Below are 17,642 nucleotides of genomic sequence, written 5' to 3'. Positions count from 1 at the left end.
TCACTCTTGCCCCACCACTCCAGCATCTCCCTATGCTACGGCATCAAGCCTCCACAAGACCAATGGCCTTACTTGCCATTGCTGTCAGACAAGGTCATTCTCTACTACATATGTATCTGGAGCCATGGATCCCTCCCTGTACACTCACTGACTGGTGGTCTGACCAGCTGACATTTTTCTTCCTATGGGCTTGTAATCCCCCTTTGCTCCTCCAGTCCTTCTGACAGCTCCCTCACTGGGGTCCCTGAACTCAATCTGACGGTTGACTCCAAGCATCCACATCTGCATTGGTCATTGCTAGCAGAACCAAAGGAGTAGCCGCACCAGGTCCAGCAAGCACCTCTTGGAAACACCAACAGTGTCTGCGTTTGGTGTCTATAGACAGGATAGGTCCCTAGATGAGTCAGTCCCCAGACGGCCATTCCTTCAGTCACTACTCCATGTTGTGGCCCTGTCTTTCATTTAGACAGGAACCTTTATGGGTGAAACCTTTGAGATGGGTGCATTACCCAATCCCTCGACTAGGGGCTGTGCCTGTCTACTGGAGGTAGTCTCTACAGGTTATATCTCCTCTTCTCTATAATAGGCTAAAGTCATTCCTGTTTGGTCCTAGGAGCCTCTCCCCTCCCTGGCATCTGGGAACCTCCAGTGGCTAATCCCAGTTCCCCATCCTCTGCTGCCTCATATTTTTACTTGATTTTCTGACCCTCTGCACCTCGCTTTCTGTCCCCTCCAGTACCTGATAATGCCCCCCCCTTATTCCCTCCCCCTCCTCTGCCTCCCAGGACTCCCTCCAACCGCTTTTCAAGATAATCCTGTTCCCTCGATGCAGGGCTGAAGCATCCACACCCTGATCTTCCTTCCTCCTAAACTCCATGTGAGTTGTATCATGGGCATTGTGAGCTTTGGGGGCTAGTATCTGCTTATCAGTGAGTACATACCATGTGTGCTCTTTTGTGTCTGGATTAGCTCACTCTGGATGATATTTTCTAGTTCCATCCATTTGCCTGTGAATTTCATTAAGGCATTGTTTTTAATAGCTGAGTAGTACTCCATTGTGTAAATGTACCAAGTTTCAGTATTCCTTTTTTCTGTTGAGAAACATCCAGCAAAGGACACTGTCAATAGGACAAAATGGCAACTCACAGACTGGGAAAAGACTCAAGCCTTCACTAGCCCCAGGTAATTCATGACATCTTTATATGTTCTTTTATAGAATAGAGTTTATTCAGGGCATAGGGAGGGGAGTTAAGCAGGTAGTAGGGTCAGAGAGAGAGAGAATCTTTTCATGCTTGGCATTGGGGTTTTTGTACGATACTCTATGGTTCTTAGGAGCACTGTCAGCTCAGGTAGGATAATTTATTTTGAATTATACATAAGTATGTGGACCTAAGTGTGTTGTAGGTATTTTGGGAAAGATATTCAATAATAGGATTACTTGTAACTTTTTCAGACATCCCCACTGTTACTTTTCCCTCCTCCTGCTCTATCTCCCTCTTCTTTTCCCACTTCTTTTCAATTTCCTCTTTCAGATATATCATTTGTACCATGTTATTTCTCTGCTTACATCTCCCCAGCCTTGCAACAACACTTTCAGTTTCTTCAGTTACTCCAGGTTATATAAAATTTATAAAATTATATGAAATCTGAAGACTATATTTTGTTTTTGTGGATCTCTCAACATAAATAACTGCAGTGTTTGTTTATTCTGTTTTCGTATAAAGTCAATAAAACTTTGAGAAAATTTACTAATTTGAGAGGATGTTTGCATATAAAGAATAACATTTACCACCATAAAAATTTTTTGTATGAATAATATGCTAGAAACTCCGTAAGGAAACACCAAACATTAAACAAATTAAACAAGCATTTTTCCCTCAGAATTCTGAAGAACAATCCAAGTTTATCATCTTTGAAGAATTGATTTTTTTCTAAGGTCTCTCTGTCTACCTTGAAGATGGTTCTTCTATTCTATGTTCAGAAGTGACCTCTCTGTTAAAAAATGCCTCTGGTGTCTCTTTGTATTTGGGTGAGAGTCTATTCACTACCTCCTTTGATCTTAACCATAATCCTAAAGACCCTATCATCATAAATTTTATTCTGAGGCACTAGAGGTCACAGCATTAATATATTAATTGTAGGAGACACTTGTCAACTTCCAAGACTCCAGAGGATGGTAGTCTATACACAGAGAAAAAATATGGCAACAAAAATTAGAACAGTGATATATTCTAGAGTAGCATAATTTAAGAAATTTCTATCATCAGACATTTTAAGCTTATATTGTGGTTTACTTGCATACATTCAACTTTTAATACATCAAGACTCCTTTGATTATACCCTAAATGATACATCATCCCCAAACTCTTGTATGAACTGTAATTGTGTCTTTGGAGAACAAGGTAGGTATTTCTGGTTGCTATGTAGAAGTCTCAATGGACAATCAAGGAAATAATATATATTAGGACAAACAAAGACCTCAAACTATTGAGACAAAGTAAACTGTCTCACTTCCAAGAACTGGCTTTGCAGACAAAGGGTAAGTAGCTGGAATGAGGGAAACCTAAGCACTATTCTCCAGCTGGAACTTCGGCTACAATAAAAAAAGAAAATATTACATAGAGTATGGCTTGGTCACCCAAAGATCATTGCTATGCTAAATATGAATATAAATGCACACACACAAACACACAGAGAGAGAGAGAGAGAGAGAGAGAGAGAGAGAGAGAGAGAGAATATGCAAGCATACACACTTCACTTAATATTCTATTATGTTTACTCTTATTGAATACATGTTTAATATTATTCTGAGTGTCATGAATTTAATTATACAGTTAGACATTAGACTTTGTGAGTTTCTTTCTGCTCCATTGTTTGTGGTACTTTGTATAGTTTGACAAGTCATATATGCTTCTTCCCCTTCTTAGAACTAATTTTTAGAAGCCATGCATAGAGATACAATTAGACACTTTGTTTTCTTACTTCACTGAGGCAACTTGGAACAGAGACAATAGATAGGCAATAGATTTTAAAGGCTGTTCTGTCTGTGTGCAATATCGTGCTTCGTTCTGGCACTTTGTGTTCACTGTATTTTAAAACTAATTATAATCAGCATTTCTTTTTGAATCAGAATGTTTTTGAGATTCTGGGAATGAATTCTAATTAACTCAGTCTTTCTTCTTGCTGTGGTATAGTATGCTGCCCTTGAAGAAAAAAATTTCTTGTCAGACATTTAATGGTACTACTGTTCTGTTCTTAATTTTAAATTTAAATATTTTAAGTTCTTTTAGAAGATTCCAATCATGTAAGAAATACAGGTTTAAGAAATATGTTCATGAATGTATTTATTTACCCCATAAACATCCTCAATACCACAATATAGCAAAAGTTAGTAGAGAAATATTTTCCCAATGGAAATTGCATTTAAGTGTGGAGAAATGGGCAATTAATGTATTAAAATAGATAAGAGTCGGTATATAAGATGATTTCAACTATGATCAATACAGCATGAGCTCAGGAGATCATGAGTCATAAGGATGACAGTTATTAATGGAAGGTACGTAATGTTTCTAAGTTATTAGTGATGCATTGTAACCAGAAAAAGGCATTTTTATGGCCTTAAAGAAACTAGTATATTAACCACAAAGATGTCCATCAGTTAGTGCTGCAGGGACAGGGAGCACACTGCTAAAAGCCCTTGGATACTGCACACAGATGTTGTCTTTGAGAAATAAAAAGAACAGAAAAAGTTGAAGTAGATTTGGAGGCTATAGAAAATGTGATAAAATAAAGCCCTGTAATGAGGGAATGTACAAAACAGCAAACACATGGCATGGGAGCAAGGCAAAGCAAACTACACACTCTGGAACAGCCATGCCATCTTAAACATTACTGACAAATTAGACGGGAGTATCTAGAAAGCTGTTACAAAATAAGATAGGACTGGTGAGAGTGATAATCTCAAGGTAAGTTACAGCCCGCTTACAGAACCTCAAGGGTGGGATTAAAGTATGTGCACCCTGTGTGCTAACAGAAGCTGTGGATGGTATAGCAGAAGTGAGTGCACCCCGTATGCTAATGGAAGCAGTGCAAGCACAGTATAGCAGAAGAAGTAGAGGTAGAATGCATATCTTCAAGCTGCACTTACCACAATGCCTCAGTTAAGTTCTGTGCTTGGGAAAAAGTAGCAAGTTTCTTGCCTCCTAATTTTGAAGATGGCAGAAAAAGAAAGTTTCTTGAGTGTGCATTTTTAGTAATAATATTGACTGGGTTTGCTCAAAAGTGAGCATTTCAAAATTGAAATGTATCAACAGCTTCTGTTTGTTTCTTTTTTTTTACAACATTAAAAAAACAGAGATACATGCACAGATTTTTAAAAGCATTTTTGCATAAAACTATATGATATAATTTTGTCAGTACTTGATTTTTCTAAGATTTGTTTCTTGATTGTCACTATGCATGAACAGCTAGAGATAAAAGTTTGCTCTTTAGTTTGGCTCTGATTTTGGTTGTGTTTTAGAGAATTCTTAGCATTTTGGGGATGCCAGCTTTCTAACTTCATGGCTCATTGTTCCTTACTGCCTTATACACTAAATAAAAGAAACGTTCTTCCTGGTGTTTAGTATCCACACAGATGTTTATGCATCTCATATCATGGAATAAAGTAAATAGTACATGGTTTGGTTTATAAAATAATTGTGGCTTTACATTAATCTACAAAATATATAATCATTAAAAGACACATAGGACCTTTGAAAACATGACTTTTCCCTCCCTCTTTCTTTCTCTCCAGCTCACTTTTGCCCTTCCTTCCTTCCTTCCTTCCTTCCTTCCTTCCTTCCTTCTTCCTGTCATGCCTTCAGGCTTGCCAGACTTCCTATTACCATCTTTTACTTCCATTTCTCACAATTTCAAATTTACACCATTTTTACAGACACCTCCAAAACATTTTAAACTGTGCAAATTCATGTACAATCTGACATTTAAATAGAGTTTAGAATATTATAATAGGATGGAACTTAATATCCTCAAACATGTTTTCTTTAATTTTCTCATTGAGTTGTTTCTACAGTTACTCTGTGTGTGTGCATGCGTGCATGAGTGTGTGTGTGTGTGTGTGTGTGTGTGTGTGTGTGTGCCTATGAAGCATGCAACTCAGAAGACAACTTGTATAAGAGTCATGTTTCTCCTCCTACCATATGGGTCCTGAAGATCACATTCAAATTGTCAATCTTGGCTGCAGGAGTGTTCACTTGATGACTCACCTCACTAGCCCCATTAATTATTCTTTGATGGAGAATGCGTTAAATGATTTTCCTAGTATTTGAAACAAATATTAGAGTAGTCTATAGTCTATGGCACAGTAGCATACTGGAATATAGATATAGTTTTTAAGTCCCATCCAGTTTCTCAGCACACACTCTTACTTGGCTGTGTGACTGATTACATACATTCTACACACTTGAGCTTCACCAATTATATCAGGAAATGGAACCGTCACTTTAGCTATGCAAATTTGATGCAAATTCTGTAAACTAAATTAATCATAAAATTTAATATAGCACCAGCTATATGATTCATATTGAGTATGTTCTTTTCAGTTGGTTACACAAGCAGAAGGAATAATGTATATGAAGTTTAATTCTTGACACATAAGACGTTCTCATTTAATTATGGAAACATATTAAAGGGGTGTGTGTGTGTGTGTGTGTGTGTGTGTGTGTGTGTGTGTGTGTGTGTAAGAGAGAGAGAGAGAGAGAGAGAGAGAATTTTCTCTTAGGCATACTGAAAGCATATGATAAATGTGAATTTAGGATCCCCTTCTCTGTCTCCTGTATGTAGGCAGATGACACCATGTTCAACTCCCAGTACCTCAGTTTCCTGAGTAGTGAGTACTGACTAAACATTGTTCTGGGAATATACATATAATAATTGGAGGAAATGCCAGTTGTTTATTGAACAATTCCATCTGCTATTTCTGAAGCCACTGTGTTAACTCTAATTTTAAAGTCATTTATACCACAATTGTCATAATCTTTTATAATTCAAAATAATAAATAAAATATCATTGGCTTCCTAGTAATTTCTGAATTACCTAAAATGTTCGCTACCATTGTTCAATGTATATTGATGACTAGGTTGTCCTCTGTGGACATGGAGGTGGACAATCGCACCGTCCTGACTGAATTCATCCTCGTGGGCTTCTCAGCAAACCCCCGCTGGCAGCCGATTCTATTTGGAATATTTCTAACCATCTACTTGTTGACACTATCAGGGAACATGATGCTGGTTGTCTTAATCCGTATTGATTCTAGACTGCACACACCTATGTACTTTTTCATCAGCAATCTGTCATTTTTGGACTTCTGGTATACTTCTGTATATACCCCCAAAATATTGGCCACTTGCATCTCAGAAGACAAACGCATTTCCTTGGCCGGATGCGGGGCTCAGCTGTTCTTCTCCTGTGTTGTAGCCTACACTGAGTGCTACCTGCTGGCAGCCATGGCTTATGACCGACATTCTGCGATTTGTAGCCCATTGCTCTATTCAAGCATCATGTCATCTTCTCTGTGTACTGGGCTAGTGGCTGGATGTTACATAGGGGGATTTTTGAATGCCATAGCCCATACTGCAAACACCTTCCGATTAACTTTCTGTGGTAAAAATATTATTGATCACTTTTTCTGTGATGCACCACCATTGGTAAAAATGTCCTGTACAGACACACGTGTCTATGAGAAAGTCCTCCTGGGTGTGGTGGGCTTCACTGTGCTCTCCAGCATTCTTGCCATCCTCATTTCCTATTTCAACATCCTGCTGGCTATCTTGAGGATTCGCTCAGCCTCAGGAAGACGTAAGGCTTTCTCCACCTGTGCCTCCCACCTGGTCTCTGTCATGCTCTTCTATGGCTCCTTGCTGTTCATGTATTCAAGGCCTAGTTCAACCTACTCCCTAGAAAAGGACAAAGTGGCTGCCCTCTTCTACACTGTAGTCAACCCGTTGCTTAACCCTCTTATTTATAGTCTCAGAAACAAAGATGTCAAAGATGCCTTCAGGAAAGCAACACAGACAATACGACCCCACACGTGAAGATTATCACTTTTGGATAAGTGCTGTTAACATATTCTACCAATAACTCGGTTTTGCATGTGATCTCATATTAAGCATTTCACTTAAATTGAACACGTGATCCTCCTAATGATTAAATGATGAACAAATGATGTTTACTTATCATTTTTGCATGTATGTGTGTGTAATATAATTCACTTAACACCTAATGTTTACATGCTTGAACATTTAATGCTTTTATATATTATATTTTGTTTCTAGATTTTTTCATAAAATTCATCTTCTTGGTTAATTCTTAAGGAATTTGAGAGAAAACAAAATTGCAGTCTGAAAGAACATAGTTTTAATTTAAGACGGTCAAGCCACCTTTGCTCGCTGAAGAGTAGTTTTAGACTGCTAAGATTCATGGCTGTGTAAGCAAGACTGTGGAACTTTTCTTTAATACAGTGATCTCTCCAATAAATTCCTTAATAAAGCATAAATATAAAATCCCTCTTTGTAAATCGTATAGTTTTTAAATCAATATAGACAAAGAATTTAGGAGTTGTCAATATTATGAGATGCAGCTAAAATATCAATAAAATGCTTTGTAATCTATGGAAAAATGTGTCTTTTTGGTTGTTTATCACTCTAAGGATTGTGTAGTCTCCTAGAGAGAGTAGATATTCTGCAAGACTCTCCCTCAGGTTGCATATTTAAATGGCTCAATTAGGGGGAAAAACAACTTTAAGATAAAATAAACTGTCAAGGTCCTTTAGTCTGTATTTGTCCAGATCCAGCAGTTACCTGCTTGTCTCTTGGGCCTGGACAAAGGCAGGGAAATTGTCTGCATATTTCCAGCCCTAACAAAGCTGTTAATGATGCTGCCAGAAACCCTGGAGTATCAAATATTTGGTACCCCTGGCTATGAGCCAGCTTCTTTAAACCTTCGCATGAACTCGATGCCTTAACCCTCTAGTGAATTCCATCAGGAATAAAACCTCTATCTCCTTCCTTTAAGGACTTGCTATAATTTCCTTCATATGCAAGTTCTATCAACAAATGCTGTGGATCAACTGGCACATTATTTGGTGATTTTTTTTTTTGTTTGGAATTCTAACAGATGGTGTTTTAGGGTAGTGTGTAAAAATACTTAGAAGCAAATCTTCTGTTACCTCTTCAGAGTTACACATATGTGTTTAGATAAGTAAAATAATGATCTAGACTCAATGCATGTATTATTGTCACATACACTTTGAAAAAAAACATGTTCTCTGATATTTAGTGCATGGCAGGTTTAGTTATTAAATTTCTAAGTCAGAGATTAAAGCTTATTATTGTAATTGATAAAATGAGCACATTTATACATTCAATAAAATTTAGATGTGTTCAATAGTGACAGAGATTATGCCAGGTGAATTAACTCCATAGTTTTGATTTTCTGATTTGTGTGTAGTTGTTCTCTCATATATAATCATTTTGTTTCTTCCCCAAATCCAGTTTTAACATTAGAAGTTTTTTTTGTTCAATGAGGAAGCCCTTCTAGAACCTTTTAGAAATGACAAGTTTTTATACATAAATTAATAATTCATAATGCGTTTCTGTCATATATGCACATTGCTCATAGTACAAGGACAAGAATTGGGTATTAGAAGTGGGAATAAATTAAACATCAATCCATTAAGAAATGATTGCAGGCTTTCCTCTTTTACCTCTAATGAAGGATTCGTGTTTTTTTAATTTGTATTAATAACATAAACTAATAGTTAATAGTTAACAGTACAGTCACTCAAAAACCAGTACAACTGAGTGAGAGGACAGTACACTGTGCACATATATGAAAGTCTGACAAAAAAAATGCCTATAAGATATACATTTAAAACATAAAAATTTTACCTGTTAAATGAAAGATGTAAACTAATGAAACCATTTTAAACAATAAAATTTTACCTATAAGCTCTGAATACCCAAGAAACAACTCACAGATCATATGAAGCTCAAAAAAAGGAAGGCCAAAAAAGTAGAAGCCTCGGTGCTTCTTAGAAAACAACAACAAGTTTATAGCACCCTCTCAGAGTGGGGTACACCTAGACCTTAGATCATTAATAATGCAAGAGCTAAGAAGATAGCCTTGTGGCAATTTTTGACATTTAAAAATCATTATGTTTAATCTATAGACACCAAGAAAATTTGACTATTTCCATGTTGCATTTTGTTTTACATGTACTTTATGCTTATGATAACTAGTAATATTTCAATGCATGCTATCAAACCTTTTAAAAAAGTCAAGTACTAACAAAAATATATTCATATAGTTTTATGCCAAAATGCTTTTAAAAATCTGTACATGTATCTCTCTCTCTCTTTAAATAAAGTTGTAAGGAAAAAAAGAAAAAAAAATCAGCCTACAGAATGGGAAAAGATCTTTACCAATCCTACATCCAACAGAGGAACTATAAAATAAATAAAGATATCAAGAAACTGAACATCAAAAAAACAAATAACCCAATTAAAAGATTAGGTACAGAGCTAAACAGAATTCTCAACAGAGAAATCACAAATGACTGAGAAGCACTTAAAGAAATGTCCAACATCCTTGGTCATCAGGGAAATGAGAAACACTATGATATTCTATCTTACACCAGTCAGCATTGCTAAGATAAAAAACTCACGCAACAGCATACGCTAGCAAGAATATAGAACAGGGGAACTCTTCTCCATTCCCGGTGGAAGTGCAAGCTTGTACAATCACTTTGGAAAATCAATTTGGCAGTTTTGGAGAAAGTTGAGAATAATTTTACCTGAAGGCCAACTAACTACTTCTGGGCATATTTCCAAAAGAAATCTCACTATACCACAGGGATACTTGCTCAACTATGTACATAGCAACTTTATTTATGTAATAGCCAGAAAGTAGATTGAGAGACAACCTAGATGTCCCTCAACTGAAGAATGAATGCTATGTAGATGCAGTACATTTACACAATGAAATACTACTCAGCTATAAAAACAATGACACCATGAAACTTGCAGGCAAATAAATGGAACTTGAGAATAAAACAAAATATTACCTATAAATTTTCAGTGCTTGTACTTTGATCAAAATAGTTTGTATTCACTTAGTCCTGTCATGCAATGTGTATGCCAACTTAGACTTCAGAATGAGCTAACATGAAGTGTTTTCTCAGAGCTGCTCACATATCTTTCTTCCTCAGATTGTAGTGCACGAAATGCAGCATGGGAAATAAAATAATATAAAAAGTAGACACCATTCTGTCCTTCTTCAGGAAGTAGGTAGAACTTGGCCAAGAGTAGACATGGAGGATCGAGTCATAGTACAAGGTGGCAGAGATAAAGTGTGAGAAGCAGGTGCAAAATGCTCTGAAGTGGCTCTCGGTGTATTGGATCCTCAAAAAGGCAGAAATGATAAAGAGAAAGGAAACCAAAATGAGCAGGGTAAGAGAGATGACATTAGATGCTAGGAGGAAGTAGAACACAGACTGGTAACTCTTCCTGACGTCACATATCAACCTCAACACATATCACAGAAAAAAAATCATCAAACACACTGTCACCATAAAAGTTTAGTTTGAATGTGCTGCCTGTTAACGTTATTGATTGCATTAATAAATCTTCTTTATAATAATATACAAATAAATGGGTGCACAATCTCTTTGACACAGCTTGAGCAAAAAGCAGGAGATTAGAGATGATGTCATAGTGATTATAAGCTATGACACCTAGTGTTGGCTATCAATCAACCCAGTGGAGAAGAACTGAAATAGAGATCTAGCTAGGAGATGCAATAGTCCTCAGAGATGCATGTTACTGGGATCTTAGGTATATAGACAAAGTACTTAAATCTCAGGAAATTTCGGTGTGATAGGGTCCGGAGACTCATCACTTTAGCCTGGAACATAGCATGTTCGACTTGGATTTGGCCTGGAAATTGTTGAAGATAAAGATGGCCTAAAAACTTGGGAGCTCAGCAGACTGAACAGGTTCAGATGTTATTCTGACCATAAGACCTAACGATTTTAAGTAAAAACAGTTCTCATCTGATTTATGACATAAAATAACTTTGAAGATCCTGAAGGGAGAACATGTCAGAGAACAAAAACTGGGCAGTGGTATCAGTTAAACAAAGAGTGATAGCTAATCTCTTTCAATGTTCCTTGAACAGGTCACAAGTGTTTTCACTCTTCAAACATGAAAATGTGATTCCTTCTTGATGTAAGTCATATAATTACACAAAAATATCATCTTCATCACCCTTCCAAGAGTCTCTCAATTGCCTGCCCACATTCAAATGACTTAGTGATTCTAACATATACAATTATACTGCTTTACAGACACTTGATTTTTTCCTCAGGAAATTCAAATCTTTGCATACTGAGAGGCAGCAGAAGATTATAAAAATCTTAAATGCACCAATTGGTAAATTACTACAGCTAAATAAAATTAGAACATATTACTTATATCCATCAATGTTTTAATATTTATCCTCCCACATCTGCCTGTCCTCTCAGCCCTTCTCTGTGTCTAGTAATCATTGCTGTGCATTTTAATTAATTCATTTCCATAAAGTCTTTATTTTAGAATTATATCTATAGAAAGCAAAGAAAATGATGTCTTGCATGTTATAAATAAGAATTTTATTTTAGACCCTTGATTTTGCCTCAGTCTCCAATATGATTCTTCCAAAAAAGTAATTCTGCCACATTTTATGGATCTTTTGTACAACAGGATGGTTGTGGTTAATGGTGTTTGATAAGAAACCCTGTGTCTGGGATATCAAGCTTCAGGTTTCCGGTCCTGCAGACAGTATCAAGGCTGGACTACAGACATGGGCTTCAAGATGGACCAGTCGTTGGTTCCACACTCCCACGCTTTCTGTGCAACTGATAACCCAGTCCATCACACTGAAAGCACAAATTGTTAGCTGAAGGTTTGTGTTCATGTACCAAATCCTTCACTGGATGTCTTTCTTGGTTATAGGAGATGGCTAATTCAGGCTCTTTGTGTTCCCCCATTACTAGGGTCTTATCAAGAGTCATTCTAATAGAATCCTGGGAGTTTCTGTCACACTAGGTTTCTTCCTTGACCACAAATTACGCCCCCCAAATTTCAGTTGTCTCTCCCAGTATTCTCTCCATCCTTTCCATACTTGATCCTTCCTGTTTCCATCTCATCTGCCCCCAGTTCACCAGCACCGAATACAACTAGCAATAGATGGATAGATGATAGATAGATAGATAGATAGATAGATAGATAGATAGATAGATAGATAGATGGATGGATGGATGGATGGATAGATAGATAGATAGATAGATAGATAGATAGATAGATAGATAGATAGATAGAAGATAGATAGATGATAGATACATAGATATAGATAGATAGATGATAGATAGATAGATGATAGCTAGATATAGATAGATAGATAGATAGATAGATAGATAGATAGATAGATAGATAGATAGTAGATAGATGGATGGATGGATGGATGGATGGATGGATGGATGGATGGATGGATGATGGATGGATGGATGGATGGATGGATGGATGGATGGATGGATAGATGGATAGATAGATGGATAGATAGATAGATAGTAAACTATACCCATAGTTTGTTGCCTACCCCAGATGTCATCAGAGCAGTTTCATCCAGAAACCAATGAAGCAAAGACCCACAGCTAAACATTTAACAGAATTCAGAGACTAGTGCTGGAGATCTGGCTGAAGAATTGTAGGAGCCAGAGGGGGGTCAAGGACACCACAGGAAACCCCACAGTTCAACTAGCTTGTACTCATAGGCACTAGCTGAGACTGAATCTGTAATCAGAAAGCCTGAATGAGTCTAACATAGGCCCTCTATATCTTATAGGTGTATGCCTCATTGTTTTGTTGGGTGCCAAACAGAGTGAGCAGGTCCTATTTCTGATGCTTTTTTTTTTCTGCTTTTGAGATCCTTGGCCTCCTACTGGTTTACCTCTTCAGCCTTAATATGAGGGGATATTTTCAATCTTATTTCAACTTGATATGCCATGTTTAGTTGATATTCCTGGATGCCTGCTCTTTTCTGAAGGGAGGAGATAGGGGGAGTGGGGGAGGTGGAGTGTGGGAGAGAAGAGAAACTGTGGTCCAAATATACTATATGACTGAATAAACTAGTTTTAAAAATAAAAAACTGTCTTGAAAAACAAAATATAATAAATAATAAATGTCTTTTGTACATGAAATTGTCTAAAAAGAATAGGTCTCAGGTGTTATCAGCACAAAGAGTAAATATGATGATTTGCTTGATTGAATATTTTTATAATGTACATATATGAAAATATCATATTGTATATAAAATTGCCATTTTGTACGTGGCTGGTACTACACAAGTGTTCTAGGAGTGAGCTATGCCCATCTCTTTATCTATTTATTTATCATCTACAGCCTAATAAAGCTGGTAATAAAAATTTGTTAACAATTTCCTTATAGACCTTATCTCTCGGGCTGCTGATTCCTTGAGGGAGTTGACGTTAATTTGTTTCCAGTCTTTAGGAAACACTCTTGTGCTTCATGTGTAGAATTAAATGAGTGTCTTAATAAGGTTCAGATTCAAGATAATATCACTTCTGGACCACCAGGAAAGCTGAAGAGAACTAGTGCATATTTTCAGGGTAATGCATTCTCATATAAAGAACTATAAATGTGATAATTCTCTGTTACATGGGTGGGTAGTTTGTGGTAAATTTCTTCTGGAAAAAAAATGGACTATTTGAAATGTAAATACCTTCAGGGGCCAGGTAACTAAAATCAATTCAGTGACCTGGGAAAGTACCATTTGTGAGCTAACCATGAAAAATAAATTATGCAATGGTTTCACTATTTCACTTATGGATTTTGCTTTAAATGGATTGATTAGGATGTGTATTACAACAGATTTCTGTTGAGATAGCTGGTATGGGCTTTAGCATAGGGATGGTGCAGTATGAAGAAAGATTTATTAGCTAACCAAATGTTCGAACTGAGAAGTCTTGTTTTCAGTGGGATCTCATTTATTCACTCATCCTGAGCTTCTTCAATTATAATTAGAAAGCAAAAACTCATCCTAATCAGCTCATTTAAATTTCCAGTCTTCTAATGTCCAAGGTGAGACTGGAAAACATAAAGTCTAATGGGCTCTTATACAGCCAGAATATCATTTCACGCAGCATTTTGTGTTCCACACAGAGTTTAAAAGTATTATATTGGTCATGAAAAACTGTACTTATTTAACATCTTTAATAAAGGGAATTTTATGAGACATGGTTTGGGGCATTTTCGTTTGCATCATTTTTTTTCTATAACTTTAACAGTGCCACCTATAATGATTTGTTTCTATCTTTTGATCTAGTAATGAAAACATATGAATAACTAGAAATGAGTTGCTATGCCTAGAAAGTATAGAAATTTCAAAAAAAATTTACACTAAGATAGTTTTTTGACAAACCTCAATCATAGCCCTCCAGGTGTTTCCTTCTCCTCTTCCACTGCCTTTGAAACTGTGAGTATTGGAAACTTGTCTCTTTGCTAGCTTTCAGTGAATCAAAACCATTTCCACTTTCCTACCAGAGACAAAGTCAGTAGAAACCTATCAGTAGTTTTGGGAATTACAACCAAATGTCATAGCTTACCCTGAAGCATACTGCACCCCAGGGTTAATTAGTACAATTTTTGAAGTAGCTATGATTTTCCAACTGCATGTTCCTCTTCCCTAGTTTTACTGCACTGCCCTTCCTCTCCATGCACTGCTCTTCCATGTGATTTTATTCTTGCTAAATAAATGCTGATATTAGAAAAAATATCATAGACACTCAGAAAAGGAAATCGATGTAGTTATGCTCTTGACAATGCTTCTCTAGTTTTTATCAGTGGTTATCATCATCATCATCATCATCATCATCATCATTATCATTATCATTATTATTATTATTATTATTATTATTATTATTATTATTATTATTACTATGTGACTGGTCCACATCATGATCAGTAATCATTGTGGAAACAACATATTGATATCATTTTAAGTCATTCTGTCACATGAGTGGATTTGTTCAACAACCCCACAGCCAGACGTGTTCCACAGCCATGTAGAAAAATGCAAGACATTTCTTCCACAGACACAATATCGTTGGCAAATACAAAGTCATCTCAGTAAAGTAATAAACTATTCGATGTTTCAGGCCCGGATTTTTTTCAATTCAGTGAAATGTTTTTGATATTTTTTCATGTTGTTGCCTATATCATACTTGAATATTTCACCAACTTAAGAGATTTTGATCATTTCACAATCTCGGCTACTGTAAGTGAAGCTTCTGCAAACAATTGTGCATAGTTCACTATGTGGATATAAGTTATTTCTTTTGGATAAATGTGAACTGTCTGTGTTTATTCTTAAATCATTTTTTGTAGAAAGACTCTGTAAACAATCAATATTTAAGAATGGGGTTTTGGTAAGCCACAATATATATGATGGTTTATTGTATTATTAGATCAGGTTGGCTAGGATATGAAGGGCTTGGATGAGTCAGAGAACGCATGATAGAAAATGCATTGTGGAGCTGCATAAATCTGATTCAAATGGCTCAGCTCTTCCTCTTAGTGTGCCATTCTATAGCTTAGACATTGTAAATTGTATTATAGACAGAGTGGAGACTTAGTTGTATAGGTAGGGATGGAGGTGACACATACAACAGTTGCCTTGATTAAGCTGGTCAAAATAATCTAAATTTACTGAGTCACAAAATTACTTTCTCATGTTTTTATCTTTCATGTTTTCATGTTTTTAAAAATAACCTTAGTTCATAAACAGGTATTTTGAGACAGACAGGATGAGCTTGAAGTCTGAAATTTTATGACATAATCTCCAAAGTTCATGCTGTACATCTGAAATTATCATTAAAACGTAATAGGAAACCAAAGAACTCAATGAAGTTTGTTACAGACTCAAAGGTGCCAAAGCTCTGAAGACAGCATCCCCAATGACTAGCAGGAAAGAAAAAAGTAAAACTCAATTTAACAAAACTAAAATTATTTATAAGGACTTTATTTGTGAATCTATTGCATTGAAAATTTTTGTCTTTGCCATAACAGGTTGATCCACAGAAATGAAGCACAGAAATCAAACCACTGTAACTGAGTTTTTCTTCACTGGATTAACCTCCTCCTTCCAGCTCCAAATTGTCCTCTTCCTGACATTCCTCTGTGTTTATCTCATAACTCTTCTGGGGAACCTGGGGATGATCATTCTCATTCACCTGGACACTCGACTCCACATTCCCATGTACTTTTTTCTCAGCCACTTGTCCTTTGTGGATGCCTTCTCCTCTTCAGTCATCAGTCCTAAGATGCTGACTGACATCTTTGTGGATAAAAAGGTGATCTCCTTCTTAGGTTGTGCTATCCAGCTTTGTTTATTCAGCCAGTTTGTAGTGACAGAATGTTTCCTCCTGGCTGCCATGGCTTATGATAGGTATGTTGCCATCTGTAAGCCCTTGCTGTATACATTCATCATGTCCCAACGTGTCTGTGTACAGCTAGTGATAGGCCCTTACAGCATAGGCCTTATAAGCACTGTAGTTCATATTACTTCTGCATTTATCCTGCCATACTGTGGTCCAAATCTCATCAATCACTTTTTCTGTGACCTTCTTCCTGTTCTCTCACTGGCATGTGCAGACACTCAGATAAATAAATACTTGCTTTTCATCCTGGCTGGGATCCTGGGTGTACTCAGTGGTGTAATCATCTTGGTGTCTTATGTTTACATTGCTACCACCATCCTAAAGATCGGCTCTGTGGATGGGAGGCGCAAAGCCTTCTCCACATGCTCTTCACACCTGACAGCTGTCTCTATCCTTTACGGGACTCTCTTCTTTATCTATGTATGTCCAAGCTCCAGCGCCTCTCTGGATATCAATAAACTTGTGTCACTATTTTATACCACGGTGATTCCTATGTTGAACCCATTCATTTATAGCCTGAGAAATAAGGAAGTCAAAGATGCATTCATCAGGACATTTGAAAAGCATTTTTGCTACAGTTTGCAAGATAAAATATTATAGATAAAACTACTTCATTTTTTGTTGTTCAATATAAAAGAGCTTAGTACTTTAAACTGAGATGTTTGGGTTATCGGGTGTATAACTTTAGCAAAATTATGACATAGTACAACTAGAAATAACTGATTATCCTAAGTTTTGAAAAATAAAACTTAGTAAGCAATGAACTTAGTATTTCACCTATGGTTTACAGAAGGCCAAGTCCCTAAGTACTTTATAATAGAATAATACATAATGCTTAATGCTGAATTTCTCCTGAAAGAACAGATAAAGAGTATAATCATGTAGTAGGAAACCACACCCCTTTTATAAGTATTTTTATATTTGAAGTAGAAATTTTAGAAAGAAGTTGTACATACACTGAAGGATCTGGTTATACTATCCTAGTAGCTTTTGGGATTATGCCAATATACCTTTGTATTCTATATGTAAGGAAAAAATGCATTGACCTTTACTACAGTGATAACTACTATTTTGTCCTTCAACTTAATGATA

The 17,642-nt window shown here is 36.4% G+C and overlaps 2 protein-coding genes across 2 annotated transcripts; both read left to right on the top strand.

The window, feature by feature from the left end:
• Positions 1–6,153: 6,153 nt before the first annotated feature.
• On the top strand, positions 6,154–7,092 carry LOC308429022 (olfactory receptor 9G4; the record flags this gene model as incomplete). The annotated part of the gene is made up of 1 exon (XM_080927668.1): positions 6,154–7,092. One exon carries the CDS (start codon positions 6,154–6,156, stop codon positions 7,090–7,092), a length of 939 nt encoding a protein of 312 aa, XP_080783794.1.
• Positions 7,093–16,193: 9,101 nt separating this feature from the next.
• Positions 16,194–17,150, top strand: LOC308428971 (olfactory receptor 5G25; the record flags this gene model as incomplete). The annotated part of the gene is made up of 1 exon (XM_080927611.1): positions 16,194–17,150. One exon carries the CDS (start codon positions 16,194–16,196, stop codon positions 17,148–17,150), a length of 957 nt encoding a protein of 318 aa, XP_080783737.1.
• Positions 17,151–17,642: the final 492 nt, after the last annotated feature.

The sequence above is a fragment of the Micromys minutus genome (assembly GCF_963924665.1).
Source record: "Micromys minutus genome assembly, chromosome: 13".
NCBI classification, from domain to species: Eukaryota; Metazoa; Chordata; class Mammalia; order Rodentia; family Muridae; genus Micromys; species Micromys minutus.
Note: the sequence above shows the minus strand (reverse complement) of the source record. Positions and strands in the feature narration are given on the sequence as shown.